General features: G+C 40.2%; 1 protein-coding gene across 3 annotated transcripts in view; it reads left to right on the top strand.

The window, feature by feature from the left end:
* Window positions 1–13,300, top strand: part of LOC126382551 (guanine nucleotide exchange factor VAV3-like) — a 68,455-nt gene that overhangs the window by 41,185 nt on the left and 13,970 nt on the right. For all 3 annotated transcript variants that reach the window (XR_007569070.1, XM_050032479.1, XM_050032478.1), the window contains exons 19-23: window positions 28–52; window positions 3,091–3,221; window positions 7,658–7,723; window positions 7,971–8,005; window positions 8,156–8,272. Coding sequence is in view for 2 of the 3 variants with exons in the window: in XM_050032479.1 (XP_049888436.1) it covers window positions 28–52; window positions 3,091–3,221; window positions 7,658–7,723; window positions 7,971–8,005; window positions 8,156–8,272 (374 nt within the window). In the remaining variant the exon portion in view is untranslated. The remainder of the gene's footprint in view (window positions 1–27; window positions 53–3,090; window positions 3,222–7,657; window positions 7,724–7,970; window positions 8,006–8,155; window positions 8,273–13,300) is intronic.

The raw sequence follows: 13,300 nt of genomic DNA, 5'->3' as shown, positions 1-13,300 counted from the left end.
TTGCTTACTTTCTCTCTCCATCTACAGGAAAGCACAACACCACCAGACCCAGGTCAGTATGGCACGACCATTTCACCGCTTTTGTGAACCTGCTAAGGGCTTTACGTGGTACCTCTTAAGCCGCTTTCATCTCGTTTCTGTAACACAACAAACACGGGCAGGATGAAAAGGAGACGGTTAGTCAGAGGCCAGAGAGAGACCTGGAGGAGATAGATGGTGGTTTAAAGCTCAGCCTCAGATGTTATCATAGCCCTCACCCACCCCTCACATTTTTGATCAAATGTTACTCAACTCTTTCTTTTTTACTTTCACCCCCTGAAAAAACCCTGAAGATGTTTTCTTAGAAATGCACTGACATGATTTTCTCCTGCTCACATACAGGGTTCAAAGGAGGAAATGAGCAACAACAGTTTCCTTCTGACAAATAGATTTGAGTAAGAATAACCAATGAATAATAGGATGCAGAGGGATCCCTTAACCAATGCACAAAAAAAGCCTTTTTCTCACTGCGTGCCGTGATGCCTAAACCCAAGATGGCATTGAGATGAATTGGAGTGGGTGGAATCATTATGAGGACTATGGCAGGAGAAATGCTGGCAGAAAAGCACTTCCAGCACACTATATGCCTCGGCCTCAACCGCTGAGCTGTGCCTTTGTGATAAATCAATTTCCATAAGGGGCTTTATGAGAAAGACAGCCGTGCTTATTGTTCTTATTAAAAACATGAATGTGAGATATTCCATTCATTTGAGGTCACCGTCAGCTAATAGTCTCCTCGGGCTGGTTTGCAGGGGAGCCGTGGCTGTGGAAGGGAGGTGTGTCTGAGAGAGCTAGATGTGTGAGTCTGTGGAGAGTAAGTGGCTGTGTCTTTTAAGTTGGCAGGGGTGTTTAGTCTTAGCCTTAGCCGGATGCTTGTGGCTGTGTTTGTCTGCCATGCTGAGGGAAGATTGGAGCAGCACCGTACAGGAATCAAAGAGATTAATTTTTCTGCAAGAGTAAATCGCTGCTTTTTAGGATGGCGCATTCTGATGGTTTATACGGACCTCAATCAAACTGACTGTCAGGACGTCCACGTTTATGTAGGTGCTGGAGATGGATTGTGCTGAAACCTTTAGGACAATGACAGTTAGGAAAATTGCTTTGTGTACATGATTAGCACAAGATGTACAAAAAATTATTGAAACAGACAAAAAAAAAATCTCACCCACCTCTCGTGATATCTAGTCATGCAGATAGTTTTGGCATCATTTGCCCATGTTTTGACACATCTGCCTGTGAGATTTCTGCTGTCAGCCCAATACAAAGCAGTTGTGATGGAAAATTTTGTTTATTGTGCTTAGAGCATTGAAAAAAATACATTTAAAGAGCAACTTAACAACAGCCAAAAATCTTGGTTTTGCCAACCACACACTGCTGCAATGATAGAGAAGAGTACTCCAGGGTGCATCAGTACCCCGTACTTTGCTGTTGTCAGTTTGAAGAAGAAGAAAAAAAGCAAATGAAAAGAGAAAATGCATGAGAACATATCGTGGTGTATGTAGGTTGCAGTTGGCCCTAATGAGAATAAGAGGTGCTTGACTTTCAGTTTATTTCTGAGCGCTAGAACTAACAGTGATTCTCAGAGCACTATATCTGAAACTATGAGCACTTGTAGCCAGTGCATTTACCAAGTGTGCTGAACTGAATGTATGTACTCTGCTTTACACTCTGTTTAGTTTCTAACACACTTTATGCAAAACTAAGCACAACTAACTGCTTTATATTCACTTTGCAATTTATGTAATAACACACTTCCAGCAAAACTGTTAAAATTGGTCTCTACACACTGCACTGTATAAATCTAAAGAGAACATTATAAGATTTCAGCCTTTACGTTTTCGGTCAGCAAAACTTGCTTTGGTTTGTCACTGTTTCTGTGAGGATTACTGAGGCAGATCCAGCAAATTATTGAACTGTTTTTAACAATGCTTTAACATGTTAATATGTAAATTATAATTGTGAACATATATGTGTAAATAGTTAACTGTGCAAACATTGTAAATGTATTTTTAGCAAATTACTAAAATGTGAATTAACTTAACTTGTAAGCCTTACATTTGTAAATGACAAAATATTTTTAAGTACAGCGAATTTCTGGCACAGAACTTTTATTTTGAATTGCTGTTTCCTGCTGTAATTACGTTGAATGTATTAAACTGTGCAGACCTTGAACTAATGACTATGGAGAAATCTGGACCCTGTAGCTAGACCAGTTGGGAACCAATGATCTAAACTAATCCAAACTAAACTAAATTAAACACTATTTTGCCAATTTTACTCACAAATCAGAGCTTGAGTACTATAAACACGCCATGGATAAATATTTGGACAATATTGGACAGAGAGATGTTGATGAAGTCTTATGAGGGGGTGAGATTAGGCCTATTTTTTCTGTTCTTTTTTGTTTTCTTCGAGTGCACTTTTGCTGTTTGATGAGAGCATGCAAACATTTTGAGAAACTTTCTTCTCTATTTGTATTTGTTGCATTTTATTTGCATTGATAGTCTGTTATAATTGTAATACACATCCATTATTTACACATTTGGATACCAGTGTGTATGTGTTTAAGACATGAATGACAAAACCTAATTGAAAAACTGCTATACCCTGCACACAGGAAATGCAAAAGCCACAGGTGTTTTTCATTTATACTATCAGTGCATAGTTACAGTAAAAGTATTAATCATAATTTCAGTTATAGTACAGTAAATACTAACACCTAGTGTAACTCTACACATCTAACAGAATACTTGGAATAGGCCTATCTGATCTTTCCACTTTAGTCAGAGTCTCAGCAGCACAGCACTCTGTGATTCAAATGCCTATTTTCCCCAAGATTTTATCAGTAGCGCCTTCTTCTTTATCATTTTCAAAAAGTCTCTCTGTCGTACATGGCTGCTGTAGTTTTAATCTATTACCCAAAAGTAATGATGACTCAGGCTACACGTGGCATTACTGCTCTTGCACCTGTTGTATGTTCCTCTGTATCTGACTCTCTGATAAATGTTTAAAAAGTTGAGTATGACTGTGTTTGTATTCCCTGTCTGCTAGGTTTACCCAGGATGGTTGTGATCAGAGACTACAGTGGCATCCCCTGTCCCCAGTGCGGGCCCCCACTAAGCATTCATGCGGGGGATGTCATTGAACTGATGTTTGCCGACCTGCACAGCTCCTGGTGGCAGGTGCGTGTCACTCAGCTCATCCTTCGTTTTATCTCAACATCTGTGACTCTATGAAAAAATAACATGTCACGGCTCACCGGGTTGGCTCCGTGCACGCAATGTCTTTGCAGTGTCATGGGTTTGATTCCGTGCTGCGTGTCACCCCCCTCTCTCTCCTGCTTGGTGTTCCGCGATCTGAAAAAAGCTGTCAAAAACATATTAATGGGGTGACATCAACAATTTATCTCCCTCCAGCCATCATTGTTTATAAATCACAAATGGTATTGTGGTTGTTTTATCACATTGTGTGTCCTGTCAGGTGAGCCATAAATAAGACTTTATTATGAGGTCAGCGTTAATTAGAAATATCAGACGAAGATCTGTTTGAACTCCACAGAACCCCAGTTACATTAAAAACAGGGTATGTGTCTGTTCTTTCACTCCTCGGATTGAATCACAGCCTACATCAGATGATCTAACCAATTAGTGGCTTTAGTTGATTAATTGAGTGCCACAGTGAGACAATAAAACAGCAGACACTGGAGCCTCTGGTGGATGTTTTAATGGTTAGTGCACAACCTCATGTACAGGCACATTTAGCAACCATCTCACGAGGTCAGCCAAAGGTTGACAGCGTTTGACCTTATCTATTTTTGAAAGGATGGGCGATTTATCTGGGGTCTTCCGGCAGCCTCCCTAGCTGTTTCTCACTCTGCTTTACGGCGGCATTAAAGCCTCATCCTCCTGTTGGTGCTGCTCCAATCAGACTGCAGTCTTTGCCAACGGCACGGCTGGGACTTGGCGCGTAGCCCGATTTCCTATGCTCCGTGTTTCTCTCTGTTGTGACAGAGCACAAGGTGGAGGGTGAGGACATGAATGCCAGGAGACTTCTTGTAAGCCGATAGAAGGGCTAGCAGAATGTCATGCTGCAGACCTGATGGCACTGCATTGTTTGCTGCCATGGAAACCATGCTTGCGGGGAGGGGATAATTAAAGGAATTAAATGATAATACACATTTGTGTCTTCCTGTCCTGTGCATAATGATACTGCAACAACGCCACTTAAACCAATCCACCAAAACGTCACATTCCATTTAACCAATGTTTTGCAGTGGAGCGCAATTATACTTACTTTTTCTGCAGAGGGCTATAATGCGTATTGACAGCTGGTGGCAGTAATGAGCTGGAAAATGTATGATGCAAAAATAAAAGAGAAGATGATTAAGAAGACAACAATGTCATTTAAAGAGGACCTATTATGCTCATTTTCAGGTTCATACTTGTATTTAACATTTCACTAGAACATGTTTACATGCTTTAATGGTTTAATTTACAATGCTTTAATCAAAAAACACTTTACTTTCCTCATACTGTTTGTGCTGGAGCATCTGTGTTCACCCTCTGTCTGAGAGGGCTCTGTTTAGCCCAGTCTCCTCTGTTTAGTCAACATATCTCAGCTTCTCTGCACTGCCGTTGCAGCCAGAGGATGACTGTAACGGAGAATAGCGTCATGTTTTACCATGAAAAAACACCAATAAAAGCTTCTCAACACAACGGGACATGTTTCAGAGGGAATATGTTCCAACATCGGGGCGCAATTTACATCCTTGGCAACCAAGATTACATGTTTCCCTGGCATTAGCATGTAGCTACATGCATGTTAGCAGTGTATTTGCAGCCACGAAATGACCATAACAGAGGGCAAAACCACTTTCTACTGTAAAAAGTCACAAGTTTCTAAACAATAACAACATCAGCAACCAAGTTTACATGTTATCCTGATGATAGCACGTAGATTCATGTAGCAGTGTAGGCTAATGTAAACACGTGCAGTAGCGATTAAGACAACAGCAATCTCATTTAAAGATGACCTATTATGCTCATTTTCAGGTTGTATTTAATGTTCCTACAAGAACATGTTTACATGCTTTAATAGACAAAAAAACCCTTTATGTTCCTCATACTGTTTGTGCTGGAACACCTGTGCTCACCCTCTGTCTGAGATGGCACCATTTAGTGCCTGTCTCTGCCAGCCAGCGTAGCCAGGTGGGAAATGTAGGATTATCGTACCAGAGACTCAAAATTATTGTATTTTGAGGAAAATTATCGTACATCCATCATAACCAAAATAACAATCCTACTGATGCACTATAGGCAATTATACAACAGTTAGTTTTGACCGAGTAATTTGATTGGACGAGAGGCATTCCGTCCGTGAGTGCTGATATAGATATAACATCACTGGTCACTCTAGTGTTTACTTTATTTTCCATTTTCCTTGCTTCTAATTTTCCTCTTCTTCTTCTGTTTTGAATCTCATTTTCGCTCGACTTCCTGATGGGTCTTAGCGCCTCGTGGGGCGGGTACAGCTGACCATTCAGCCAATCGTGCTCATTGTTCAGAGACAAACGTCACCCGTATCGCATGCTAAGCAAAGTGCGATTGGCTGGAAACATGTCACATGGGAACAGATGCCTTCAGGGCTCACAAAAAAACTCCGGCATACTGATTACAACCACACTTTCATGAAATGGTCAAATTATCGTACATTTGGCCTTTTTTGGGATTATTGATCGTACATCGTACAGAGGGCCAAATTATCGTACAAATACGATAATTATCGTACACCTGGCAACGCTGCTGCCAGCCCCCCTCCAGAGAAGCCCAGTCTGCTCTGATTGGTCAGCATTTCTGGTTCTTCCATATCTAGCGGCACTTTTTACCATGGAAAGTCACCAATGAAAGCTTCTAAACACAATTGGGCATGTTCCAGTGGGAATACTTGGGAGCAATTTATGACATTGGCAACCAAGATTACATGTTTCCCTGGCATTAGCATGTAGCTACATGTAGCAGTGTACTGCTAACATACATGACTGTAACAGAGAGTAAAGCCACTTTCTACTGTGAAAAATCACCAGTAAAAGCTTCTAAAAAAGCAACATCACGAACAAGTTGACATGTTTTCCTAACAGTAGCACGTAGATTGACGTAGCAATGCAGGCTACTTGATGTAAACACTTGTAGCAGCGTGCCTGGAGCAGATGACCATATAAAGAATTTCAGCACACTATGACGTCATGCTGTAGCCAAAGTAGAAAAAACTGTTACAGGTGTTCAAGAGTTTTTGCTCCTTCATACATTTACTTTATTATTTGAAACTTTGGCCACATTTAATATGAACATCCGTCATTGTAACAACTACAACTAAGAAACAAAATACGGAAGAGCATAATAGGTCCCCTTTAAACAATTAAAGTTAGAAAGCATGGAAAAAAGGCTTTACAAATGTTCTCAACAACTTTGTTAGGTCTTACGGTCACACGCAATGTGTTTTGGAGGAACACAGAATCTAAAGAAAACCCAGTTTATTTACAATGAAAACTCCACAGGGTACCTTTAATCTTCAGCGTCCCCGGTGGCGCCAGAGGATGGAATTACAGAACATTGAGAATTCATATCCCCTGTTACCCAGGAGGCAATTATCCCCCATCCCACTGGCAGAACAATACAATCAATCACTGTAATTTCATTTGATCCTTTGGGTGCTGCCTGTTTATGCCAACAGAGTAATAAGTTTAATCTTTATCATACGCTTATCGAAAGCATAACAAATAGAGAGGGGCTCTCAAAAAACCTTTGATGAAATGTTATTACACAGAATGAATCATAGAGATGGGTAAAGATTCGCTTTCCAATCTAGTTACTGCCGGGGCTTGCACGGTCCCAAAAAGCATTTCATACTCTAATAAAGAGGAGTGAGGAGGAAAGCATAAACAGGGTAGGAAGCTGAATGAGGAGCTCCACATGCCCTCAACACTCACTGTTTTCTGAGATTGACTCAATGGACTTCAAATTGACCGCAAACTCAAAACTGGAAACTGAAATTAACTTGGGCTTAATGCTGACATACTTATTACCATCGACAAGATGATGTACATGATAGAGAATGACGGTTATGAAATAAAGTGAAACATCTATGGAGGAGCACGTCTGTGTAAAAAATAGGTAATTTGTTTAAACAAAGTGGTTTATTTAATTGGAGAAAAAAGTCTGTCTACACTATGTTTGTTGAAGGAATTAATGATTTTCATATAAAACTTGTGTTGTGCTTGAGGCAGGCTAGCTAAAATGCAATTGTTAGTCTTTAGTGCAAGCCAGAGAGCTCACGCTGTTTGGATATTCAAAGACCAGAATAAGATCCATTATTTAGTGTTAAACGAGGCTCTTGTTTTGATGCAGTACAAATCTAACTGCCGGCAGAGTTTGAACCATAATTAACTTGGGCTGCAAATTAGATGCACTGCTTGTTGTGTGCTAATTGCTGAGGATTTATTGAAGCGAGTGTGGGAGGGGAAGAGAAAAAGGAAGAGAGAGAGAGAAAGAGAGGGAGAGAAAGAGAGGTGTAGTTGCTCCCAGACAAATATAATGCGATTAACAGCCAGTTGCCATTGCAGGGAAAAATTCTGGCGACAAGCAAGATTGGCTTCTTTCCAAGTGATGCTGTGAGGCCTTGCCCGTGTGTAAGTGTGCATATTTTTCGTAATCAATAAGACACATTTAGTGTGATTACAATGCATTCACTGGATAATGGCTACTATTGATGTCTTGGCAAAGAAATGTAGTGCTTTTCAATTGCACTTTTTCACTGTAGAAGAGTGATTTTAGTCATTAGATGTGGCGTGAATATCACATTACCACAAATGACCTCCACCCCTCTGTATCGACTCCATTAAAACACAAAATAACCGCAGTTCTTTTCCATGCCAGGTTCCAAAACCTGTCGATTACTCTGCCCAACTCTGGTAAGCGAGGAAAACAAATGGCTGTTGATTGCTTACAATAACCACAAATCATTCTTGCTCTATTTTATTGATTGTATCGACAGTTCTCATCCTCATGTTCAGAATGATTGATTGCAGTGTAAGTGCAGTAGTTGTTCATGGGTGGTTCAGGTTTGCAGGGCCTATGGAGAGGTACCAGGCTGAGGTGGAGCTTCTGGACCGAGGAAACAGCACCTATCTGGTTCGACACAGGAGTAAAGAGTGCACTGAGTACGCCATCAGTATCAAGTAAGTGAAATGATGACTTGTTTTCCATTTATTTCTGTACTAAATCTCCTACAATTTTCACTCACTTTAGTCGTCCAAGAATGCCGGTATAAACAAAACTCATGCAGTCAGCAGCAGTCTTATGGGCAAAAACACCTTATTGTGAGAGGTGAGTGGCAAGAATCATTCAAGCAAAAAAAATGCCCACATGCAAATAACAGCTCTGTACAACACCGGTGCTGTATTTGAAAACAAGCAGCTCATCAAATGTTAAAAGTGGATGGGCCGCAGCAGAAGGAGGTCATGTTGTGTTCCACTCATGCCAATGAAAAACAAAAAGTTATAGTGACTATGTAATCATGAAGAATGAAAAAGAGTTTGCTTGGTCTGATGAGTCACAGTTGAGGGCCAGAATTAAGTTTGAAGGGTCGTTTCACCCAAACTGCAAAAAACACATTTTCTCGCTCACCTTCTAGTTGAATCAAGCAAATAGTTCTGCCCAAATTTTGTCTCAGAGCTTTCAGCCCCTAAAAATGCACATATAGAAAAAATACTTACCTTGGTCCAGACCTTGGAATCCTACCACTCCACCAAGTTGACTGATTCGTCTGGCATTGTGACATAAAACAGCAGTTTTTCAGTTGTAATAAAACAACCAATAAGCGCAGCAGTGGGACTAACAAATAGTCAATCAGAGCAATCGGCTGGACTTCTGCCATCGTCAAGCAATGTCAAGCATTGTCAAGCATTGTCAAGCGGTGCGCTGGAACTAGTGAGGAGCAGTGACAACAGCACAATTATTAAGGCTGTTCTAAATTGACATGTTTTCTCAATATTAATGAACATCGTAGGTTGTTTTACTTTGCTACGCTCTCCTCTTAAAACCCCAGCAAAACTAGTATGTTGGCGTGGCTACGTATCAGTGTGGACTAAAAATTCTCACTCCGATCTTGTCACATATCACAGTTTGGTCATGGACTTTCCACATCCAGATACGACGTGAAAGGTACCCTGGGTGCGTTGGCTGTTGATATTCTGGGATGCCGTGCCAAGTTCTGCCTGTTACATGCATTGTCTTCTTTCAAAATACACTTCCATTTTCACAGGAAATTTACCGTTTACATAAAGTCTCTTTCAAAATAAATGCACTACGTCGGTACAACACCACAAATTTATGTTTTTTTCCTTCAACAATAACGCACGTGGTTGGGTTTAGGCAACAAAGGCACTTGGTTGGGTTCAGGAAAAAATAACAGGGTTTGGCTTTCTAATCTTACGGGACATGAACACCGCTGAAAGTCATTGTTTGGTGGACCAATCCAACACCCCTCCACCACACCCTGCTAAGACTTTCGCCGCTTTAACTTTTGTTCTTGTCCTGCCGCCTTTCCCCCGATGTCTCCGAGCAACATTAAACTATAACAGTGACCGGCTGACGTTAAAGGACAGCTCTTTCATTGGTGTCTGACGCTGCAAGTCACTGCCCAAGCACTGGATTTTGATGACTTCAGAGTGAAACTGGGTTGAAAAATGATGTTAGATTTAGGTACAGTATATTCATTGGTCCCTAGTATGGGTTAACAATACATGTGTTTGTACTGAACTGTTCGGCACACATTACAAACTGAACAATCTATTGAACTAATCCTATTACATTTGGAAATTTAAATATACAGCATTCATTTAACATTAATGGATTATGGATCACTGTTGTGCGTTTAACAACAAGGCTTTGCAGTAATCCTGTTTCTTAACGTTACATAATTCTTAAAGTTAACTATAGACGGGGCATTGGTGGCTTAGTGGTAGAGCAGGAGCCCCATGTACAAGGCTGTTGCCGCAGTGGCCCGGGCTCGACCCCAGCCTGTGGCCCCCTGCTGCATGCCATTTTTTTTTTACGATAGACATTGCCTGAGAACTACTCAGCAGATGAAGGCTACTCACAAAGTTATTATATAACCTATTAGTTAAGGTTTTTCTCTACAAACAGGTCTGTATTCAAGTGTGATTGTGCTTAGCAGTGCATTTGACCAATGTTGCCAAAGTCATATAGTAATATGTAGCCTGAAGTAGGATGTTATGTTTGCCATAACGTTAGCTAATCGCTCATTAAGAGAGCGATGGGTTCATTCCATCTGGTAAAGGGCTGTTTTGCATGGGTGGAATATGGTCTCAATAAAATTATAAATACAAGTCTCCTTCAAACATGGCACACTGTAGGATTTATGCAAGATTAAAATGCCTTTATTTTACATGGCAGTATTGTAATTGCTAATTAAGAAAAAGTGCTGGTTAAACCTAAACTCAAGAGGTGGACATATCAGTAAAGGGACAGTAGAGTCTTGTATTTCAATTATTCTAACTCTGTATGTGAGACAAGTGGTCAGAGGGGAGGAAACAAACCAAATTTAATAACCCATTTACGAGAAAACAGTGAATCAGCAGTTCTTGTTTATGGACACACATTGCTTCCACCTTTCAGTATGGCCCTTGAAAACTTATTTCCAGTTACTGGATAATTCCCAGACCTTGCTGTGAACAGTTTTTATTGGAACTACTTAGCACAGAAGAAATAGTCCCTGTAAAAAACATTGATAGTGAGTGAATGATATTAAATCATCATTAAATTCTGCCTCAATTTAATTAAGGTACAGGTAGAAAAGATAGAAATACTTTAACCTTAGCAAAGAAAAACAAAACCATCTGCATACCTAGATGTAACTGATAAAATGTTTTTCTAATGTGAGTATGCACCTTCCGTTGTCAGTGACACAAGGTTCATCTGAATCTTACATCCATGGCCGTATGAGGTCACCGAGGTCTGGACCTCAGTAAAAATTTCAAAGACAAAAAAAAAAACAGCATGGTAAACATTTTAACACACCGACAGCTTTTTTTTTGAAACAACACGCAGGAAGTTATCTGTATCGGCGGAACGCNCAAAGACAAAAAAAAAAACAGCATGGTAAACATTTTAACACACCAGACAGCTTTTATTTCGAAACAACACGCAGGAAGTTATCTGTATCGGCGGAACGCAGAATTATTGTTGTATTAAACCTACTAGTACAAAGTAGCCTGCCATATAAAAACTATCACCTCACTGTATAGGATTATGTACAGCCTACTATAAAGTAGCTACTAGCTAGAGTGGTCCAAACTGATGTTAAAATGCATATATTTTTTAGTCAGTTAATGTGAACATTCTCTGCAGCTGGGCCAAATCCCCCCGCTCCTTTTCAAATTCTGGACCTCACTCATTTCTAAACCCTGGCTACGGCCTTGCTTACATCATACCTCAACATTGTTGCAGTTCATTTTTATCCTGATGGTCGCCACAGTCCGCACATCTCTCAGCTGAGTGCAGCATTGGGAAGAGTTGGCATTGGATGATCTATTTTACCATCTATCCATTGTCTGTCTCTTCTGCTCAGACATATGTTCAAGGAGACCCTGATAGCTTTGCATCATATTATTTGCTGCTCTTTGGCTATCAGTCTTAGAAATGTATTTCAAAAGAAGGCTAGCAACGTACTTGAATTGTAGATAAAGCATACATCCCTTTAGGCCTCAATAAATGGCTGCTTTATCTGCAAGTTGAGTGCCTCGGTATCCCTCTTTTGAAATACAACACTGGCCATTTAACTAGCGAATATCTTTCAGGCTACATCAAAGCTTGTTCAGTCTTAAAAAAAACGAAAAAAAAAAGGACTATCGAGCCCTCACGACCTGGCATGACGGCTCCAAGAGATTATAACGATTGAGGGTGCACTCTGAAATAGTGTTTGGATGTTAAGACTATTTAGCCAGTGACACACCATTCCAGCCCATTTGGTTTGGTGGACTCATACCATCCCTCATTCAAAGCTTTGATGTACAGGGCCAGTTTCTGAACACTCCAATCCTAATTGCCTGTCTCACTGCTTAAGATCATTATCAGGATGGCCGTTTGAGATAATGGAGCTTTATACAGAGAGCTGCTACTAATCAACTGGAACTGTCTAGTGTCAAACACTACAGTTTGTGAGTGTGGGTGTGTTGAATGATGTTTGTGTGTGTATGTGTGTGTGCAGACTTTGTCTATAGGAGGCAGGAAAGACTCTCCAAACAGGGCTCATCTGTCTCTATGTGTTACTTTATGCACCATATTGTGCAACTCAACACACATCAATAATATATAACTTGCCATATATTCATAATGTATCTGCAAATTGCAACATGATCATACAATATTCTTCTCATCCGTTATACACTGCATCAGGAGATTTACAGTGTAGATCTACCTCCAGTGTAACTTGCACATTACCATATGGGAAACATGCTGTATACTGCACTGTGCTTGCGATTGTCTTGACAGCACGTCCCCGCTGGTGCCTGCAGTATGTATGTGTGTATTTTCAAGGTTGAACAGCATCACTGTTTCACAAAGTAGTTACTGTAGCCTGTATCACTTATTTATTTAATCAGGCCTATAGCATACCCTCTCAGGTACTGTACGTTATGTTTTACAGTTATACATTTATAATAACAATAAGGGCGACACTCCATTTAGCTTTGCTAGATTTAGATGTATGCTGACTTACCAATGAGGCTTAATGATACTTAAATGTAACAAAGCTTTATTCAATGTTATTTATTACTTCTGTGCTTTTCCTGCCATTAGTCAAAATGTTTGCTTTGAAAAAAGGGCCCATTATATTGGTGGTGACAGCTCCAGAAACATCACAGATAAACAAAACAAAACAAAAAGGCAATGAATTAAAACATTTAGCATTGTTGTTGTCTGTTGGAGCAGCTTTTGTGTCATTTCCTGTTACTGAAAAATGAGCATTCTGTAGCAGAAAGTACATACTTTGGGGTTTAGCACATAGCTTATGGTGCTATCGACTGAATGACTGTGACATCACACTATGACAACAGTTATTTCCGGGCAAACAACTGGCAAGTGATTTCAATGGCAGAGATATGTGAAACTGAATTAATATCTGTTAGCCATAATGTTTAAAGATATATCATTAAAAATGGCGATCCAACCTATCTCACATTTCT

Source organism: Epinephelus moara, chromosome 21 (genome assembly GCF_006386435.1).
Source record: "Epinephelus moara isolate mb chromosome 21, YSFRI_EMoa_1.0, whole genome shotgun sequence".
NCBI classification, from domain to species: Eukaryota; Metazoa; Chordata; class Actinopteri; order Perciformes; family Serranidae; genus Epinephelus; species Epinephelus moara.
This window is presented reverse-complemented; position numbering and strand designations above follow the sequence as displayed.